General features: G+C 48.5%; 1 protein-coding gene across 5 annotated transcripts in view; it reads left to right on the top strand.

Moving 5' to 3' along the window:
- The first annotated feature begins 5,893 nt into the window (after positions 1-5,893).
- The window catches only part of NIN (ninein), a 96,733-nt gene continuing 80,546 nt past the window's right edge, over positions 5,894-22,080 (top strand). For 3 of the 5 annotated variants that reach the window (XM_058666392.1, XM_058666394.1, XM_058666393.1), the window contains exons 1-2: positions 5,895-6,316; positions 14,037-14,240. In XM_058666392.1, coding sequence (XP_058522375.1) covers positions 14,058-14,240 — 183 coding nt within the window. In that variant the 5' untranslated portion in view covers positions 5,895-6,316; positions 14,037-14,057. Of the gene's footprint in view, positions 6,317-14,036; positions 14,241-22,080 lie in introns of all 5 variants that reach the window. The other 2 variants (XM_058666395.1, XM_058666396.1) reach the window with 2 other exon arrangements.

Genomic DNA, 22,080 nt, shown 5'->3' with positions numbered 1-22,080 from the left:
AGTTATACCCTCAGAGAGCCATACGCAAACGAAAACAAACTGCAAATCAATTGTCTTGATGTCTCTTTGGGATGTGCTGATGTCTAATTTCTTTTGCATAAATTCAGGTGCAAAGATGCTCTCATTATTTCAGTCCACTCCCCAGAGTCTTTCAATGCTTTCTTCCTGTAGGTCTCATTTTCTGCTTTGGAAAATGTCTCTCTTCCTGCATTTTAGTCTGGCTTGGTTCAGAATAAAAGCCACTGGAAAATGTGCAGACCTGAGGGAAAAAAAAGGTCACCTACTTATTTCAAGGCCCTGGAGACTAATTGTGGAAAATGACACAAGTCCCCAGCAAGCCAGGAGCAGCTGATGTGGGTGGGCTGGGGGAGGGAGGGTGGAGAAGCACCCTTTCTTGTTCCGAGAGGACAAAGCAATGTGTAGCAGCACTGCCTGCTGGCTCCCAGCCCTTTCTCTCTGCTGGGTCCCCTACAGGCACTGACATCACTGAACAGAAAGAAAATAGGTAGTCTAGGCACATTTTCAGGAATGGCTCTAATGGATTATCATTTATAAGTCTTCAGATAGTACATATTTGGTGATTTTCTTCTAAATTTGCATTTAAAAAATATATCTGAGGGACTAGAGTTTACAGAGTAGCAATTAAAAAAAAATATTTGTCAATATTGCACTTTCCCTAAGGCAGCTGTTTGGGCCAGGTCATCTGTCAACCCTCTCAGGAAGCGAATGCTAAGGTAGAGGGGACCAGGTTTAGGGGTCTGATAGCAATGTATTTCAAAATGCTCATGAAGTGTTAGCCTAGGGATAAAGATGGTGCTTTTAGAGACCCAGTGCAGCGTGGCCTAGTGGCTAAAGTCCTTGCCTTGAATGCACCGGCATCCCATATGGGCACCGGTTCTAATCCTGGCAGCCCCATTTCCCATCCAGCTTCCTGCTTGTGGCCTGGGAAAGCAGTCAAGGACGACCCAAAGCCTTGGGACCCTGCACCCGTGTGGGAGACCCGGATGAAGCTCCTGGCTCCTGGCTCTGGTTTGGCTCAACTCTGGCCATTGCGGCCACTTGGGGAGTGTGAATCAAGGAATGGAAGATCTTCCTCTCTATCGCTCCTCCTCTCTGTATATCTGACTTTCTAATAAAAATAAATCTTTTCAAAAAGATGATTCGCCTCTAGCATACAGAAATGCACATTTCTGTGTGTTGTTTTTATGATTTTGTTCACTAGTACTAACAAGTTATTTGCAGATAGAATCCACAGGATTTTCATGTGAACTGCTTCCTTTCGCTTTGTTTTTATTACCTTGAAATCAACATACTAAAACAAAAATTTGTCTAATATACTGCCATGGCTCTGTTAAGAGAAATAAATATGAATGGTTGCATATATAAAAAAAGATCCTATCTAGAAAGATTTTCCTCATAGGATTTTACCATATCTAGAAGGAATTCAGGATTACATTTAAAATTTATTAGACTTGGACATCTTTAACTGGATGGAAAACATCCAGGAGCAGTAACAAAGTGAAATAAAGAGATTTTCTTAGGGAAAAAGAAGAAACAAAGTATATTTGTTGGGGAAGGAACACCAGTGTATCCTACATGAAGCTTTCATTTCTTTCTCCTTTGAACAAAGCTGTCATGGTTGTTGTCATTGCGCTGGTCTTTTGACACTTAACACCAGTAGGGCAGCAAACTTCATCCGGAGGCAGCCACATGAAAAAAGGACAACTCCAGAAATGACGGTCACCTCCCACAGACACATGTGTGCGAACTCTCCTCCCGTGGGGAGCACCCATATGTTCAGCCCTTGGAGCCCAAGAAGGCTACCAGGTCCTGACTGCAGAATGATTTTCTGCTGGGCAGAATAAGGACTGGGCAGCAGCCAGGAGACTCAGGACACTGAGGAGGGAGCAGGGCTTAGCTCCAAGTGTTGGGGACACTTATATGTGGGGCCCTGGCAGGATCAGCTGTAAAAGGCAATGTCTGTCACCACTTGACGAGAGCCCTGTGTCAGGGAAACCATCGCTGTCTTTCTTGCTGTGCAGTGGCATCTGCAGAGCCAGCCTGGAAGCCATCGACCCCTGCAGGATTCCCTCCTGGGGGCGAGGAGGGTGGGGGAGAACAAGGCATGGTTTAAAGATGGGTTTATTTGAAAAGCAGAATGACTGAGAGAATGAAAAATAAAAAGTGATCTTCCATCTGCTGGCTCATTCCTCAATGGCTACAATGGCCAGGGGGTGGTCCAGGCCAAAGACAGGAGCCCAGAACTCCAGCCAGGTCTCCCATGTGATTGGCAGGGATCTAAGTTCCTGGGCCATCCTCCACCGTGCTCCATCGGCTGGGAGCTGGATCAGAAGGGAAGCAGCTGAGGTGCTCTGATAGGAGAAGCCTAACACAAGCAGCTTAGCTTGCTATGCCACAACACTGGCCTCTACTGCCATTTCTGGGCACCTTATGACGCCCATCAGGGACACTGCACAGAGCAGGCATTCAGTGCCTTCTTTCCTTTCCTATACTCCTTGGAGGGAGGCTATGGCAAGAGAACCGGATTCCTATTTGCTTCCAGTTCCTCCCCTGCCCTTTCTCCTTCCTTCCTGAGATTTTACTACCAACATTTTGCTGTTGAAGCTCTTAGCCCTTGACTTGTATATCTGGATCCCAGCTATCTCCTTCTACCTCCTCTTCCTCTCATCAATCATCTTCCTTGGGCTTTGGGCTGAGGGGGCGGGGCAGGGAAGAGACTCAGTCCTTTTTCACTCACCTAGATAGTCCCTGGGCCTGACCACACTGATCAGCTGCCTTATCTCACTCTCCCCAAACGCACAACTGAATGATTTGCCTGAAAACTGTTGTGCTAAGTTCAAGTGGTCAGACAGCCATTAAAGATGTTTGATCCTGGGAGCTGCTACGGGAGTGACACAAGAGTCTCCAGCAGCTGTGTAGGACAATAAGTTGTGTCCGCCTGTGACTTGAGGGTGTAGACAGAATCTGCTGACAGCTGTAGCCTCTCCTTGACTTGGGGGAAAAAAAAACTAATCAGATTCCGGGAAATATACAAAGCCTGGCTTTTCTCTCTTCTTCCCCCGGCACCTACTTAAAAAGTGCCATGCATGAGACTGGGTGTTTGGCCTGGCAGGTGAGCAGGAAGTTAGGATGCCAGCAGCCCACATCAGAGCACCTGGATTGGATACCCAGCTCTGGCCCTGGTTCTTGACCTCAGTTCTCCTGCCAGTGATGACCTTGAGGGGCAGTGGTGACAGTTCGAGACCTGGATGGAGTTCCTGTCCGCAGGTTTTACTCCAGCCCCCTTCCTTGTCAGCCACTTGAGGCATTTAGAGGGTGACCTGTGTGTGGGAGTTCTTGCTGTCCCTCTGCGGGGTGTCTCTGCATCTCAAGGCATAAGCAAATACTTCCAAGTTCCTGGGTCCTTGGGCAGGGCTCTTTGCAAACAGACTTGAAATCAAAAATAAACAAAAAGAATGAAAATACAGAAAAGGCCGAAATTTGGTTTGCAAATGATATTAATTCTGGGTAAATGCTTACATTTGCTTTTTTCTCATATTGCATATAATGTGTCACTGAGGCTTGGCTGCCACTTCTGTTGTTATTGTTTGCTTCACAGGGAAGAGCTCAAATGCCAAGTTCCAAGGGAAGTCCTTGTTTTGTTTGTTTTTCCACTCTGCAGCCTGGTTGCCCTGTGCAAGCTTGATTGCAGGCAGGCATACTGTGTTAAGAGGTGACCCGCCTTGGTGGGCTTGTTCTTGCCCACCACACCGCATAGCGGTTTTGCTGTGGGCTTTTCTCTGAAGCCAGCCTGTGGGCCATCTCCACTCCCAGTTCTAACTCCTTCTACGGGCTCCTGTCCAGAAGCATGCCCTGTGTGTCTCCAGACACACAACCCCATCTGTTCTGATCCTCCATAGGATCTAAAGTCCATCTTCCCTTGACCTTCAGGAGCCACTGTTTTATGGTAATGAATCATCTCTTCCTTGAGGTCTACTGCAGGCTGAGATGGGGTGCCTGCAGAGAGAGCCAGTAGGAATATGCCAGCGGGGCAGTGACTGGAAAAGCCATGAGAAAATGTCTCCATTTTTACCTGCTGGATGGCTGCTAGTCATTATACAGGGAGCATTACCTTCTTTTATCTATAAGATAAACATCTATGCATGTATTCTGGCAATAGGTTCATGATGTGTGTGTGTGTGTGTGTTGTTGTTGTTGTTGTTGTTGTTGTTGTTGTTGAAATGGACAGCCAAGAATCCAGCACACAGGCAAACTTGTGCTTATCCAAGAGGAGCAGGGACAAGCCTTCGATTTAGTGATTAGGATGCTGCTTGGAACGCCACACCCTGTGTCACAGTGCTAAGGTCCTTGTTTGGGCTCCTCCACTCCCAATTCTGCTCCGGACTACTGTGCACCCTGCACAGCAGCAGGTGATGGCTCAAATGCTTGGGCCCCTGCCACCCAAGCACCCAGGTTCTGGCACCCTGGCTTTGGCCCAGCCCCAGCTGTTGAAGGCTTTTAGGAGTGAATCAGCAGATGGGAGATCTCTATTGCTTTCCAATAACACAACGATTTTTCTTTCTCTTCTAAAAGGAGAGTGCATCATGAACAGTCCTTATTCTGTAGGCACAATGTGTGCACAGAAGAACATTGTTTTGTTTTGTTATTTAAAGGACTGTTTCGCTTAAAATTTTTGTTTGTGTAAATTTTGAGACAAGTATAGATTCCCATCAAAGTATTAGCAAATCGGTGATGTCCTCGGAAGCCCTTCACCCAGTCTTCCCCAGTGGTGACGTTTTGCCTAAGTGTACTGCAGCCACCTGAACAGAAACCTGACTTTGCTACCCTATAATCCACTGGCCTCATTTAATTCTCCCTGGGCCTTATGTTTCTGTATTTTGGTCTATGCGCGTTTGTCACATATGTGATGTGCCTCGGAACTCCAGCTTTGCTACACGAGCCTTTGCTGTGTGATCCAGAGCAAGCTTGTGAACCCGACCTTGGCAAAATGGGTGCAAGGGCTGCCTCCTAAGGGCAGCAAGAAGATGAGGTCCGGTCGTCGCTTCCCGGGTTCTCCATAAAGCCAAGTTTTCTCACTGCCTGCCGCTTGGCGGGGGCGCGGAGGGGCACTTTCTCGAGTTTCCTGCTAAAATCACGGACTCGTGGGTCGTGAGGCATCGTGCAAATCCTCCTCCAAGAGCGACTCGGTTAAGGCCACAGCTCCCCAGAGGGCGGCCCGAGGGCGTGGTCCGCTGATTGTAGTTTCCGCGCCGCCGCTAGGCCTGGGCTCCGGACCCGCTGTCAGGGCGTGGGGGAAAGCCACGGGAAAGGGGAGTGGGAGCGTGTGCAGTGGCCGCGACCAGGAGCCCAAGAGGACGCGGCGAGCAGGTGCGCTAGCCGGTCGGGATCCCGCGGCAGCACTCACTCGACGCCGGGCGCGGGGTCCAGCCTCGAGCCCTTTCGCCTCCGTTCCCCTCGTCCCAGTGGGCAAAGGGCTGGGAAATCCAGGGCCGAACCCCACAGCAGCCCATCTCTAGGTCCCGCTCGCGGCAGGCGGAGGCGGGGTCCCTGGCGTGGAGACAGGGTCTGCCCGGGAGGTGCGGGGGTTTTTAGGGAATGCGGTTCGCTTGAGGGCGCGTTGGCCAGGAGACCGGGACGCGAGCTCAGAGTCGCAGGCCTCGGGTGGCCGCAACCCGAGTCCCGGGGCGTTTCCAAGTTCAAATGTGGGAGGCGGGGGCTCGGAGGGAGGCGACGAAGCCGCCGTTGGCCCGGGCTGCGCCCTCCAGCTCCTCCCTCGGCCTCCCGGAGCCGCGCGGGCCGAGGAGGAGGAGCCGAGCCGGGCCCGGCATCGCCCTGACTCCTCCTCCTCGTCCTCCCGCTCCTCCTTTCGCCGCGGGCCGGGCTCTTCCTCCCCGGCGTGCAGAGCTCGGGGCGCCCGCGGCCATGGTCCCCGCAGTGGCACCGGGCGCCTGAGCCCCGGGACCCGCGCTAAGCTGGGCGCCCGCCTGCCCACCCCGGGGAGCCGAGCCGCGGCCTTGGGGTGCGCGCAGGCCTGGCGCGCCCGGAGGAGGTGGCGGCTGCAGAGACACCCCGGAGCTTCCTCCGCCGGGGCCGGAGCGGTCCTCGGCGCCGAGCTTTCAGGAGCGCTGCCTCCTTGCAGCTGGAGATGACGCTCGCGCGGGTCCCGGCGCCCGACCTTTAGAGGGACTCGCGCCCCCGAACCGGCTACCAAGTCTCGTCCGGCTTCCCGGGCCCGAACAAAGCGTGTCGCCGCCAGCTCGGCCCAACGCCGGGCGCCGCGAGAGGCCCTCGGAAGGTAGGCGGCGGGCCACGGCGCGGCTGGCGGCCCGGGGATGCCGCTGCTGCAGCAGCGCGGGTTGCCAGGGACGCGGGGCTGCCTTTTCGCGCTTTCCTCGCTCACCCTGGCCGCTTGTCCCGGGCTCCGCGGGCAGCCCCGAGTTGAAGCTGCCGCGGTTTTGAGATGGGCTGGGGGTTGGGGGGGAGGAACACAGGGCGGATCTGGGTCCCCGGGAGCTCGCAGGATGGTGGTCACGCCGGAGCGTGCTGCAGGGAATCACGGGGTGTCAGCCCGCGCCGTCGGGGGGATCGCGAGACTGTCCCGAGCGCGTGGATGCTGTATCCGACTTTGCCCGCGCCGCGCGGCTCCTTGAAAGCGGGATGACGGGTGGGCGGACATGGAAAGCCCTTGTCGCCGGAGCCACGGGACGGGAGGGTGCAGTGTCTCGGGCGGAAGCCGCCGGGATCCCTGAATGGCTCGTGTTGCTGCTCCACCAGCCGCCTCAAGGGGATGGCTTTGCTGGTCCCATCCAATGCGCACCGCTGTGAAATTGAAAGAGCGAGGTAGGAGGGCAACCCAGGGTCGAGGCGGAACCCGTCCTCGCCTAGGGGCCCGCGTCCAGGCAGTTGGCGTAGAATGGGACCCTTTGCTCGCTGTTCTTGGCGGAGCCAGAGCCCCCGCCCTTGTGCTGGGGACTCTCCACGCTGGGCCGTGTCGTCCGGCTCCTGGGTGCGTGGAGTCAGGGAAGATTGCACGAGCAATTTGTTTTTAGGATGGGACTTCTGGCTGAGTCTGGGGAGGGGGGCGCCTGAGCCGAGCTCCTGCGTCCCCAGGAGCGGCCAGCTGGGTCCTGCCGATGCTGTAGCATCAGAGAGGCTTGGCCAGCGTCGTGGAGTTGTGCTTTCTTCTGTTTCCTGTTAGCTTAATGGGATCTCCAGCCGGCTCCAATGATGAGCGGATTAGCTCGGTGGGTGACCTGGGTAATGGGTTGATCTCGCTCCGCAGTTGGGAGGGAGCTGGCAAAATTCCCAGGCTGCTGGGGCCGTCAGAGCACAGGCCGGCCGAGGCAGGAGTTGGTAGGGTCCCCTCCGGGAGAGAGGTGCTGGGAATGGTTGGGGAGTTGCTGTGAAGATTGATTTTGACCTGTTCGCTGAGGGGTTTCAGTGGGATGCTTTCTGAACTGCAGGGAGGAGAAAGCTACTGGGTCCACACCTGCTAGAGGTGCTGCCAATACAGAGATTGACTTTAGGAGCGGCAGAGGGGGAGCCATCACCAGTGTGGTCTTGACATTAAAAAATCAAGAATCAATCACGTCACTGGCACTTGCTCGGAATGCTGTGTGTTTTGCTTCATTTCAGATATATAATACGACCCTTAGTATCAAGATGTTAACTATGACACACCCGGAGAATTCTAAACAGGTGATCCTGATGTAACATCTATGAGTCCAATAATCAGATGCATTGTTGTAAATGTCAGTGAAAATGACTTTCTAAACCAACTTCTCACTAATTTGGTGCCTCCATTTTATGTTGATAATGGAAGTCTGTGTTATCAGTCTTACATGAATAAGAGGGCTGGCAAGTTTATGCAGAGCGTTTGAGAGAGATGCAACAACCAAAAGCCTTTTTAGAACATTTATTTTTTTCTAGTTGCCAATAAATAATGCAGTTTGAATTCTGCCTATTGAGTCTGCATCTGTTGGACAGGGCCTTGTGGGAAGGCTCACTGAAGCTTGCAAAAGTATTTTTATCCTACTAGCAACTAAAATAGAATTTTAAAAAGATTATGGGATTTTGCAAATGAACCACTTTGTAATTAGGATGCTTCTTTGTTGCAGCTTGTATCAACAATTAGCCATTTATTCAGGCTTTGGGGTGGATAGTGTTACAGACCATCTACAGGGTACTGTTTGCTTTAAAAATAAAGTTGGGGAAACATTGTTAACCCTTGTGAAAGAGCAAGCTCTTAAACTCACAGCTTCAAGCATCCCCAGTGAATTTGAGTAAATATAGCCTAAGAAGTGAAAGTTGTTAAAAGCTCTGTTTTAGAAAACAGTAACCTAGAACTCTGTTTTCTGCTTTTGTAATTTCACTTAGTTGATTACAGGTTATTGAGGCTGCATTATGCGATGTTAATGGTTTTTCTTCCAGCTACCCTGAGTTAACTACTTGATTGGGTAATCCACCTGCTGTTAGATTTAACAAGAGCGCAGGGTGGTTGCATCCTTTAGGATAGTAAATGCTATAGCTGGTTTACGGTTTAGAATGAATGCTAGAAGGGTGCCCTTAGTTAACTTAAATTTTAGAGTTGGCTAAGCGAAGGCTGAGGTTTTCTTTTAAACTGATTGAATGTGATATTTTCCTCTGTACAATAATGCTGAACCTTTTGTGTTGTATTTTTACACTGTGGTTCCTGCCTGGGTAACCCCAGTTAGGAGTGCGGGGCTGTCTCAGCAGAGAGGCAGTACGGACAGCATCTGTGTGCTGCCAAGGATGGGCAGTCATTTGGGGTGTAAGTTGTCTCCTGTGTAAATACCTACATGGCGGCAAACACTTGTCCTGTTGAGCTTTGATGAAACCTGAGTTTCTGCTGGACCCTGTTTCCTTTTATATGGAAATTGGTCCAAAAATGGTAAGCCTGGAAACCTTTGCAGCTTTTCAAGTGTTTGCAGAAAAGACAGAAGAGAAGCGGTGAAATTGGATCATTGGCATTGTTAGGCTCTGACTTGGCAAATGACGGGAGCTGCAGACCTGAAAGGAAAGCTTTGCCAAGGCAAGGTGTGTAGGTCTGTTCATCCCTCCAGCTCTAAAGTAACTGAATTAGTTGCTTGGAGGTCCCTGCATGGTCCGTGAGCCTCCGACAGCTCTGTCTGCACACATATCTTAGCACATTTATTATGATGCCTAGCAAGGAGGGTGGCCGAGCCTAGAGGGGCTTCCAGAAATTCCACCAAGCTGTTCAGCTGCTGGGCCATCTGGAGGGGAAATAAAAGGCCTAGGCTAGGGGATCAGGCCTGGTGCTTAGTATTTGGTGTTCCCTTGCCAGACTTGGTCCCCTTTTACTTTCTCTGTCCCACCACAGACATCCCCTTTGGCCAGGGAGCCGTTTTGCCAAATTCCTTTCTAGTGCCTTGGGTGCTGGGATGTCCACGAGTTCCTGGGTCCGCTTTATACTGGCCTTAGGTTGAGGCCTTTGTGGCCCCGCAGCACCTCTGCGTGTTTCGCCTGCAGTCCCAGCTGGTGCAGTGAAGTTGTTATCAGCTCCGGTGGCCAAGCTGGGGAAGAGGAGGGGTGTGCAGATCTGCTGGACTGCCTGTCAGGGTGGACTGCATACTGGCAGCCTTGCTTGGAGTCATTTGGAAGGAAACTGCTTGAAATCACAGGCATTATGGGTGGTGATTGGGGATAAGTGTTTTGATTAATGGCCATGTGCATCTGTCTCTTTTGAACTAGCCCCAGTTGGAATTCCAAACCGTGGCCCACACTGGTTTTTTAAATTATTATTATTATTATTATTCCAGATGAGTCAGAAGGCTTCAAACAATTGAATGGGAAAGGTAAACAATGAAAAGAAGACCCAGGTTATGGCAGGCTTCATGAAACTGGAATTGTTCTTTGCAGTCCAAAGGAGGTTTTGTCACTCAAAACCCAAATTTTTGTCAGTGAGATTGGTGTGAATGGGGTCTGGTTAGGCTTTGTGGAAAGCCCTGGATCCCATAGATGAGACTGACTGCAGTGTCTGTCCATTCCTGGGCTGTGTTCATGATGGAGGATGTGGGTTGCTGCGTGACCACCTTTGTATAAAATTTCACCTCTTCAGAGAATTCTTGTTCTGTCTGTACATCCTTGTAGGCCGTAACCTCACTCGGCAGATCTAGGGAGGCATGAAGGAGGAATCCAAGTCCCCTTTCTAATAGAAACAGTTGATTGTCACGGTATTCTTTGCTGGTTGCTGGTGTGCTAACATATAAAGGTGGTTATAAGCTTCCCAATGGAGTCTTTTCCGAGGTTCCATTCATGAAGGATGGAGGTAGAGTGGAGCAGAATTCAAACCTCACTTGCACTCTCATTTTAGTGTTGTGTCTTTGGACACATTGTCTGATTCCTCGAAGCCTCGGTTACAGCATCTGAAATGGGAATATGATAATATCTGTCCACCAAATTGGGAGGATAACATGAGTAGTACATAAAGTACTTAGCACAGACTCATAGTAACTGCTCAGAAGTTTAAAGTAATGGTAACACTTAAAAATTCCCTCTAACTTCCTAACTGCATTTCAACCTTTCTGCTTTATTTGACATTAACTTTATCAGTGATTTTCTCTTCTAAAAAGGTTTATTAGTTTATATGAAAGAGTTACAGAGAAGAGGTGGAGAGAAAGAGCCAAAGGGAGCTCTGTCTACCCACTGGTTCCCTCCTGATGAGCTGTGGTGACCGGAGTTGAACCAGGATGAAGCCATGGAGATTAGGACTCCAGCTGGGTTTTCTGCATGGGCAGCAGGGACCCAATCACCTCGGCTATCTGCTGCTGCTTTCCCAGGCACAGTAGCAGGGAGCTGAGTCAAAAGAGGAGCAGCTGGGATTCGAAGTGGTATTCATGTGGCATACTGGTGGCACAGGTGGTAGCTTAATCCACTGCACCACAGTGCTGCCCCCAGTGATTGTCTTCTAGAAGCAAGGAAAAACTGAGCATTGCCTGCTGCTGTTGCTGTTTACTAATGCAGTGCTCTGCCTCTCTGAAGGTGAGTCTGTGACTGAGTGACTTAAGCTACCTTAAGATTATGCTTTCTTTGCAAGTCAGGATTTTATAAGTTGTTTTCTCAGGTCCTCTCCTGTATCAGCTTTCTCTGGGATTAGCCACTTTCCCCTCTCTGCCACCTTCAACCCTCAGAACAGCCCTTCCAGACAGGTGTTCTTGCCCTCTGAGTACAAATGCAGACACTCAAGGAAGCATGTCAGTGCATATTCTCTTTGTGAATCCATTGGCTCAATTGCCAATGCATTTAATTAAACTTCAGATGGCTCCGCATAGTGCTCTTTGGCAGTTGCTGTTAGCGCTCTGGTTTTTGCTTCGCTGTGTCTGCATCTGAAAACACTTTTGAATGAGGGCAGGCTGTGGGGAGTGGAGGGGTGTGTGGAGAAGAAGCAGGTATTTGACAAGTTTTGTGTGCTTGTTTGCCTAGTTTACCTTCAGGATGAATCTGTGCTCAAGGAATGTGCATGCAGTCAGGCAAGGATGCTAACCATGTTCCTGACAAGAAGAATAGATTGAATTGTGCATGTAAAGGAAAGGATAGAAAAGACACAGGAGGTCCATACCTCATCCTGAAGGTCAGGGACGCAAAAAAAAAAATCCAAGTGGGGAGAAAAAACATTTTTGCACATGAAATTACTGATGAACATTTGGCAGCTAATACCAACCAGCAAAATGTGTCTGTCCCAGATGAGTCTTGACAACTTGTCACCATGTGTAACGTCTTCTGGATGTTTCCAGAGAGAGCTTATGTTCCACAGGGGTGGGGCTTCTCCCCACCCACCTCTGTCACAAGCAGGGAGGAGGAACAAGGAACAAAGAAATGTTTAGAAAGGAAAGCTGCTGGAAAATGGAAGAGCTTGAATTTCATGGAAACCCAGTGGCTCCTGAAGAGCCTGGGGTGATAACTGTTGGGATTCAAGGCAATCCAAGAGACCTGACCTCAGGACTTTGTTTTGTTGCTCCTTTCATAGGCGTAGAGGCACAAATCCCTGGCCCTGAACACTAGTTTGAGAAAGGGGAGGTGTTAAAAGTTCTTTCTCTTTTCAGGGAGCTTCATAAAGTTTGTGGAAAATGGCATGTTAAGGAAAAAACATGGATTTCAAACTTTTGACAGCACAATCTGTCTCTTCATTCTGTTTGTCTAAGAGCCTTCTGATGCACCTTTGTGTGTGCAAAATTGGGCAAAAGCAGAATAGTGTGGGTTGAATGGAGTTAGTTGGTCAGACGATGTCCCACGGGACTGTAACACTCACAGTGAGTCTGAGAGCCATGGCAACCCGGGAAATCACAGAGCACCCTCTCACAGTGAGTCTGAGATCCATGGCAACCTGGGAAATCACAGAGCACCCTGGGGATTCCAGCAGGTATTGATTGACAATGGGCAGACCCCAAGTGGATCTCATTCGCCAACCCTTGGCCTTGTCTAATGTCCTAAACCTCAGGCTTTGCTTAGCACCTTGTTGCCTCTTTTCTGATGTTGCATTGGTATGGACCTAGCGGCCTCAACTTATTTTGAAAATATTTACATAGCGATTAGTTAACCCCAAGGGCCAACCTTGGGAAGGTGGCCAGAGCTAGGAGCACCTTAGCAATGGAAATACTGATCATGAATAGAGAGGGATAGCTGTCCCAGGCCAGAGGCTGGACCACAGCTGTGCCACATCGCTTTAGTGAGTGGCTCTAATAAACATGGGGCTGCCTAGCAGAGCTCTTCCTGCTCATCAACAAGTTCCCTTGCACTGCTGCAGCCCTTGGGAAGGTTGTGTTTCTGCTTGGTATGTTGGGTCTGGGAAGACAGCAGATGGACTGCGGAGCAACCCTGACCAGCGATAAGAAGCCCAGCTGTTCCCAGTCTGGTGGCGATCAACATCCCAGCATATACCAGGGCCGGTGCTGTAGCCATATGCTCTATGCAGCGCCCCCTCTAGGTGAGAGAGTTGGCTGACTCAGGTTCAGTTCAAAATGTTCCTTCTGTCATCCTGGGCCCAGTTCTGAGAGCTTTGCTGGGGTGGCTGAAGTCATTATCTCCAGGGCATTCCTAGATGGTGTTTGGCAGCTTGCATCATGATGGGGGTACTGTTGCATGTGCAGGTTTCAGGCTTGCCTCGGGATAACCTAGCCAACACATTAAACATTGATTATCCTGCAAGGAATACAACAGATCACAGGGACCAGATACCTAGAATTTGGTGATGCATATTGGTGGCAAAATGACTGAGAGTTCTTGATGCCTTCAGTCTTTTCCTACACGAGGTGTAAAGGACAGAACAGGGTGGAGGAGGGTCGGAGAGCTGAGACACTACAGGATGGAGCTTCCTTGTGGTGACGTGTTGTTTGGTCTGTAGCTTCTTCAAACCTCACCTCCTGAGAGGTTGGGGCTGTGTATGCCCCATTCTCTAGGCAACGGAGCATTATCTCATGCTCCCCCGGGCCGATGCATGCACAAAGGAATACTTGTCACACCTCACGTACATCTCACCCACCAAGTTAATTGACTTGCTTTGTGGGGAACTCAGCCATGTTGTAAACAAGGAGCTTGTACAATGCCTCTGGCTGAGCCTTGAGTCTCACTTTGAGTGAGGCATCTGCTAGACTGAGCCAAGCGGACCCCAGCAGCATGACCACGGCACAGCCTGCAACCTGGTATTTCTCTCCAACCTTCTGGTTGGCCCCAAGGGCATCTTTTTGACCCTCAAGTTCTGGGTCAGACGAGCCCTTAGAACACCATTGTCAGCCTGGAGTCGGCCTGATGACTGAGCAGAAGAGGGTGACTTTCTGTCTGCGTGACCCCCTGAGTCTGGTAACCTTAACCTTGGGAGTCTTCTTTTTAACCTGTAGGTGCCCCTGTGGGAGCTGTGGTCCTTCAGGGTGTGTCCCAGGCAATGAGTTACCTACAGAGCTGCACCCAAGGACTGGCAGCATGGCAAGTGTGCACAAGGAGGGAATGCCTCACCCTGTCCCTGTCTTGTTCCTGCACAGGTGAGCGCTGTGGGCTATGGGATGGATGAGGCGGAGCAGGATCAGCATGAGGCCCGACTCAAGGAGCTGTTTGACAGTTTTGATACGACGGGCACCGGGTCACTGGGTCAGGAGGAGCTTACCGACCTGTGCCACGTGTTGAGCTTGGAGGAGGTGGCCCCAGCACTTCAGGAGACGCTGCTGCAGGACAGCCTCCTAGACAGGGTAAGGTGTGGGGCGGACGGGACACAGGATGGGGAAAGCGGGGTGTGTTTTCTGCTGTGGGGGTGCAAGCCACATGATGGCTTGTTGCAAGCATCCTGGCTATGAACCTGCCAAAAGAGGCATGCAATGGGCATGAAGTGATGGGTCAAGGGGCCTAGTTTTTATTTTCGCTCTGAAACTGGGGTGTCCTCTGTGCATCTGAAAGAGAGAAAAAGAGCTAACAAGAGGAGATATTCTCACTTTGCTCTTGTTCTTTGTGCCCTGTTTTGTGGACTGCACATTCGTTGTTGGAACAGAAAGGAGGCGAGTGAGATTTTTATTGAAGAGTAGGAAAATAGAAGCCTAAACGTTGGGTTCCCAAAGAGAGTGGGTTTCTCGTGTGGATTGGTTCTGGGTAAAGCATTAATTAAACCTCCCGCCCAGGAAAAGAGGCAGGCGAGGAGGCAGATGCAGTGCAGGTTCATTTAAAACTCAGCAGGCCTTGCTTCCCGCAGGGATGTGTGTCTGTGCATGTGTGTGCCTGCGTGTGCCAGCCTGAGTGTTCCACAGAAATAAAGCATGTCCTGCCTCAGATCAAGTCACAGATACAAGAGATGTTTTTCTCTTGTCTTTGGTGGGAAGGATATTTGCTCCGTCATTACTTGCAGTTTCCTTTAGTTCTCATAATTAACAGCAACGTGTGTGGTTTGGTTGGGTCTCTCACTGTTGGCTGCTAGAATGGACAGGAAGGAAGGCAGGCAGTAGTTCTTGAGCTCTGTGGCTCTCACAGCTAGCCCTTTGTCGACCAGGGATCCTATCACGTGTTGTAACTTGAGGAAGCAGCTGTGAAGCCTCATTTCTCAGGGTGGCTGAACTTCCTCTTCTCCATTTCATAGTCACTGTTCTCCCAGCTGACAAGATGTGGTGGCAGATAGGGTATGATGTGTTGTCTCCCTGTAACTCAAGACAGAAGTCACAGTCATCCCAAGGTGGTGCTCTCAGGGGCTTGGTACCAGAAATGTAGTGATGGCAACGCTCACACTTAGAGAGAAAAGTAAGCTCTTTGCAAAAAGGGGGTGTGTTTCTTGGACACTCCAAGGAATATAAACTGCCTGTGAACATAGGTGTTGCCTACAAAAGCCTGTAAACCTTGTTTCAAAGGTAGTAGAAATGAGAGCTTTGGAAGTTGAATCATTTGGTCTTCATGGTTTGCTACACTCGAGTGTTGTCAAGTTTATAATTTATACAGCACGGGAAGCAAGGGAGTGCATGGCAGGGCCCAGTGTGGGCCTTTGGAATCAGCAGATCTGTCTCATTGTTTGCTTAAAACCTGAGAAGACATAGCGCTCATCCAAACCGGAGGTCGTCTTAGGTTCCGTGTAAATAGGGGGTCCTCAGCTCTAAATAGTTTCACAACTTGACAGCAGATGAACTGTTTGCTCTCCAGTTTCCTTCCTTAGGTTCAAACAAGGGGCTGGCCATTGGTTGACTTAGTAATGAGCTGACGCTCACAGCCTAATTCTATATTTGCTCTGTAGGTCTGAGCAGTGAGTACCTGAGTGGCCACAGCCCAATATTTACTTAGTGAGCCAGTGGTACAAGTTCAATAGGTTTGTGGCCATCGAGTTCACGTGGGAGGTCCCTGCTGATTGTCTTGGTAGTAAGATTGGCTTGGATTTATGCACTACTTTTAAATCTGCTTGTTTTGTGAAATGGAATTGTTCTCAGAGCACATAAACCTGACCATATGTTGTTAATTTACCCTAGATGATCTATAATTTTAAATTATAAGAAAAAGACAATCCATACAATTCATAGGAGTAATCCAAATGCTGACCCCTGCATGATAAATTGGGTAGGGATCCTAAGTTGAATTATACATTATTTTGCATGCCAGTCATCCTTCTTCTCTGTCCAAGTATTTATGGAAAAATTTGTTAAGAGTGAGCTGCTTGGTTTCATAAGAAAGATGGAAGAGGGGCCAATATAACAACCTGAATAGATTTATATGTTAATCTATTCAGTAGCTTTGTATTGTGTGTGGCCCACATGTCTGGCATCCCACCAGCCTTGGGAAGTAGGTTCAGCTTACTTATGTTTATGTTGACTGTAAATTCCTGTCTTATGTTAAATTGGCTTTTGGATGCATTGTTACCATCAATTTTCTAAGTGTTTATAGATTTAATTTTATTTTACAAATAAAGTCTAATTTTTAAATAAAATAATGCTTGGGAGTTTTACCGATCATTCATGCTTAGAAAGAAGAGGATAGAAAAATTTTTCTTCTCAATCAAAAAATATTAATATTGTCTATGAACTTTTTACTTTGGCTATCTGCCTTTAGTAACTTGATTTATCTTTAAGCCTAATATTTCTTTTAATGACTGTTAAGGCAGGTAACTTGCCATTTTCATTCATTTTACTGACAGGCCATTTTCTTCCAAGGTATATTTCAGTTCCTCTGTCTGACTTTGTAATGAAGCCATATTTCCTTGAGCATGGTGGTTCCTGTGCAAGCATTAAAAATGTCTGAAGCTTGAAGATCTCCAAAAGGGTCCTTACTGAACTGTCTTTTTTACTGAGTTATCCAAATAGCTATATCCATGCTTTGTCATCGTTTGAGCATCTGTCAGTCTCACACACATTCTCTCTTCCCTCCTTTCTCTCTGTCAGTCCTTCAAATAAATAAAATGTCATTTAAAAATAAAAAAGAACCCACTTATTACCAGTTGCATGAGGCTCCAATACAGGGTTCTTCAAGACATTCAAGAACTTGGGGTCATTCTTGGGATGCAGTGGCTTAACTGCCCTTGGTGCCCACATCCCATATGAGGGCCCGCTCAGTCCTGGCTCTTCTACTTCTGATCCAGCTTTCTGCTAATGTGCCTGAAAAACAACAGCAGATGGTCCAAGTGTTTGGGGCCCTGCCACCCACATAGAGACCAAGATGGAGCTCCTGGCTCCTGACTTTGGCCTAGTCCAGTCCTGGCCATTGAGGCGTCTTGGAGAGTCCATCAGTAGTTAGAAGATGTCTCTCTCCCCTGCTTCCTTTCCTCCCTCTCCCTCCCCATGCCACTTCCTCCTCTGTATGTGGGTATATATACACACATACAGACGCACATATTTATAGTTAATATATACACACACACGTATAGTACATATATATGTAAATAAAATTTTTTCTAGTTTTTCCCTGGTTCCTTATAAGCTCTCTGTGGTTCTTTTATAAATTTCATGCTTAGTTGGTGATCCTGTGGTAGATTTGCTTATTTGTTAATCGCTGACTCTGAGGGATTTTCAAGGTTTTTTTTCCCCTACTGTATACATTGTAATCATTGGGAAAATAAGGCGGAAATAGAGAGGTACATTCTGGTTGTGATTCCATGGCTTGTTCTCTGTGTGCAGAATTATGCTTGGCCATCAGAATGTCTATAACAAGCGCAATAGCCATGGTCCTGTTTCATATTATTGATCTGAGGCCACTGGGGCCTACAGCAGGGTGAGCTGGAAGCCTTTTTATCACATCTCTGACCCTTTCCGGTATCATGCTACTCAACCACCATGGTTTAACCTGCAATGCTTAGGTCTATTATTATTGTTATGTTCATTCTTATGGCGGTCTTGTGCCTCTGTTCACATCACCATTCTTTCCTTTCCAGGAGCCTCACCAGGCATTGATTTGGATGCCTGTAGGTCCGTGATTAAAAGACCTTCTGCATGGGAGGATGCTGGGCTTTGTTCCATTCTGTGTTAAGGTTTTGTGATCAGACTCATGGTGGAATTTGCATTGCTTTTGTGTCCTGGCAATCCTTGAGTCCTTCAGAGTTGCTTAATGTAGCAATGGGACACAAGGGCAGGGGCACAGACTTGCTGACTTTTGGGCAGACTGTGCTCTGAGTAGGAGGCAGGAGCCTGGCCTGCATGGCCACGCTCTTCCACCTCTTGTTGCAGTAGTACCTGGCTCCTTTAGCGAAGATGATACGAGCAGAAATGCTCATTAGAGTTTTCGAGATGTGTGTGTGTGTGTGTGTGTGTGTGTCTGTCTGTCTGTCTGTGTGTCTGTGGCTTCTTGTCTGCCTAAAGGAAACCTACATTTTTTTCAGTGTCCATCACAGACTTTTGGTTTTAGGATTCCTGTGAATGGTGGAGAAACTCAGGACCTGGAGACATGTCCAAGCTTACACACCTTACTTGAGGCCATGTAGGGCTAGTTCAGGGCCTTCCCTCTGCCTGCGCTTGAATGCATGTTTCCATGGGTTCCAGAAACTCCAAAGATGCAAATCTGAGTCCTCCTGCCTGTCCCCCTCCACACCCTCTACCCCAGCTCTGGGAAACAGTGTGCTATCACGGCGGTCTTGGAAGTCTGGCCTGGATCCTGCCATGATTGAGCAATAAGGGCATGCTGCGTTAAAAACTCTGAGCTACAGTTCATCTCTGTCGTTAGGAAAATAATACCCTCCTTACAAGTTGATGATGAGGACTGACTGAGTCCCGTGTGTGTCAAAGGCTTATCACAGCGACAGGGACACAGTTACCCGACTGCATCTTCTAAGCTCCTCTCCTGCACACCCAGAATGATCTCTGATGAACAGTGATTTCCCAATGATGATTTTCTAGGAAAGCTTGTCAGAATGAAGGATTTGCTGGAAGCTGTCTTGAATTGCAATGATTTGCATCTGTTTCCTTTGTAGAATGGGGTTTCTTGGGTCAGTCCTGGAGTTCTTATGGTTGCTTTAGGTTTAAAAAAAAATTACTTTTTTTTTTTTGACATTTACTTTGAAAAGATTACAGAGAAAGTAGAGGGAGAGGTATTCCATCTATAGTTCACTCTCCAGAGGGCTACAACAGCCAGGGCTGGGCTGGACCAAAGCCAGGAGCTTCTGCTGGGTCCCCCACATAGATTGTAAAGGTTCACACACTTGGGCTCTGTTCTGTTGCTTTCCCAGCTGCACTAGCAGGCAGCTGGACTGAAAGTGGTGCAGGTGGGACTTGACCTGGCACCCATAGGCCACAATACTGACCCCCTAAAAATCTACCTTTAAAAAATGACCTGGATTGGGCAGGTATTGTGGCACTGCAAATTAAGTCTGCACTTGGAATGCCCTTATCACATATTGGGTTGCCTGATTTGAGTGCCAACTACTTCAGATTCAGCTTCCTGCTGTAATTGTGGAGAGGCAGCAGGTGATGGCTGATGGGATTGGGTCCCTGCTATGTGTGTGCAAGACCCAGATGGAGTTCCTGGCACAGTCCTAGTTGTTGTTGCTGGCATTTAGGGAATAAACCAGCAAATGGGCACACGCTCTCTCTTTTAAATAAATAATATATATTTAAAATAAAGTGGCCTGGGCCTGGCGGCGTGGCCTAGCGGCTAAAGTTCTCGCCTTGAAAGCCCCGGGATCCCATATGGGTGCCGGTTCTAATCCCGGCAGCTCCACTTCCCATCCAGCTCCCTGCTTGTGGCCTGGGAAAGCAGTCGAGGACAGCCAATGCTTTGGGACCCCGTACCCGCGTGGGAGACCCGGAAGAGGTTCCTGGTTTCCGGCATCGGATTGGCACAGCACCGGCCCGTTGCGGCTCACTTGGGGAGTGAATCATCGGATGGAAGATCTTCCTCTCTGTCTCTCCTCTCTGTATATCTGACTTTGTAATAAAATAAATCAATCTTTAAAAAATAAATAAATAAATAAAGTGGCCTACACTTTTCTGTGTATCATCTACATTAAATGTGAATGCTAAGCTACTTGAATCCCTTATTGGAAGAAAAACATCTTATTGCATTTTTCACACTTTGAGCCTGTGTCCTTTGTCCTGGCACCACACCGTCGACATTATTTTACTGGGCCTTGACCTTCTTGGCATGAGTCTGTTTCTAGTCCGCTTTTAGCTAACACTTCATTTTTTTTTTCTTTTATCAATTTCCCTAAGTATGAATAACTGCAACCCTACTGAATTTGATGACATTCCTGTTGATTTTTAGTTAATAAACTCGTTGCACAGTGGCTAGAGTTCTCTCCCTCCGTGCCCTGTGAACACTGCCAGTCCCCATGTTTGCGAGCAGTGAGTTGGTGCAGCTTAGCCTTCTGTGTTCTAGTTCCTGTGGCAGATTTTTCTGTGGTTTCAAAGAACATTTATTCCTTGTGCGCTGCTTCAACTCTCAGAAAGGCAAATAGTGCTTCTAAAAAAGCGCTGACATGGAGCACTGAGAGGACAAGTAAGGTGAATTTCTGTTCAGCCATGGTGACACCTGACAAAAAAAATCCAACTTCACTTGTCTTCCTGTTCATTTAGTTTAAATGTCATGGGTGTTTTTAGTCAGTCATGTCATTTTTCCATCACTGGGAACTGTCCTTTGAGGCACTCCAGATCCAGAGATGCTTGTACAATGGAAGGAGTCAATTCTTATTCAAATGAGGAAGCATCGCCCAGCCCAAGTTTGCTTGTTACACTTTGTGAGGTCTGATTGCATTGTGTGTTTGGGAAGATTTCTAAGTTGTACCAAGATATAATAGCAGAGCTCCCTTGGAGAAAAAAACGGTGCTGAAAAATTGTGCTTACTGAGCACGGACCTTCAACTGTTCACAGTAGGAGAGGATTGTGATGAGGGGGGCAGTCTGGGATGTGCCCTAGGGGGGCTTTTCCAATGCATCAGTATTCATTAGCACTGATGGAAGCTAGCACTTCCCTGCCCCTGCTTGCCAGCCCTCTTCCTGGTAGAGGTGGCCTTTGCGGCTTTGTTCATCTAAGCCCCTGTGTCTGCCAGCCCCCATATGAAGGAAACTGGTAGTTTGAGATTTAATGTGTTCTCTTGGTTTGGATCAGCTGCTGAGTGATGTCTGGATTTTTTGTTATTGAGGAAGGAGAGGGTCAGCCAGATAGACATTAATGAAGCACCTCTTAGTGAATAGCCATAGTTAATCTTTTTCTAGAATCCTCCTTCATGAATGAAAGTGGTTTTCCCATAACCGCCTGGAAGCCTTTGTCTTGCCAGGGAGTGTTTTAAGGAAGTGGCATCTGACAGTCCCTGTTGCCTTCCCTTCTGGCCAAAAAGGATAACGCCCTTCTACCAGGGACCAGAGTCAGTAGACCTATTTTGCCTTTCGGGTTTTTGCCATTGGCAGGTTTAAGGTGCTTACTTCTCTTCCTCATTCCACCCTCCCACTTTCTAGAACCTGGCCTGGGGCTGACCTAGTGCTTGTATCCTGCAATGCTCCCTAAACTTGCACCTGCATGGTGCCTTCCCCTTGCTGACCCCCTAGGAATGGAGGGGCAGTCACGGCAGCGCAGGGCACTTGCCTGAAGAGTGAAGCTCTTTGGGTCAGGCAGGGTGGCTGAAGCCCTGATTCTCATAGTAACTCCATCACTTGCAGTGCATGTGGCTTCATGCCAGCCATGTGCCTTCCCAGTCTGTCTCTCCTCACTTTCATGGCTCTCTGACTTCACTGTTCCGCATGGGAATGCTGGGAGAATCAAATAACAAAATGGGAAAGAATGAGCCTACAGCAAAAACTACACTTACGTAGCACTATCCACAACCTGCGTTGGTATATTTTCCAGTAACTAGATCTTTCACTCCAGACAAAAAAATGTCTGTCATTGGAGGCTTAAAAATAGTTTTTATAGCTTTATCCTATCCAAGCATTTGTTAAACATTAAGTGGTTCTTGATTTTTTTTTTTTAGATTGGTTTGTTTCTCTGAAAGGCATATTTACAGAGAGGAGAGAAATAGAGAAAGATCTTCCATCTGCTGGCTCATTCCCCAAATGGCCACAAAGACTGGAGCTGAGCCAATCTGAAGCCAGGAACCTGAAACATTTTCTGGGTCTCCCATGCAGGTACAGGGGGTACAAGGACCTAAGCT

The sequence above is a fragment of the Ochotona princeps genome, chromosome 6, assembly GCF_030435755.1.
Source record: "Ochotona princeps isolate mOchPri1 chromosome 6, mOchPri1.hap1, whole genome shotgun sequence".
Taxonomy (NCBI): domain Eukaryota; kingdom Metazoa; phylum Chordata; class Mammalia; order Lagomorpha; family Ochotonidae; genus Ochotona; species Ochotona princeps.
Note: the sequence above shows the minus strand (reverse complement) of the source record. Positions and strands in the feature narration are given on the sequence as shown.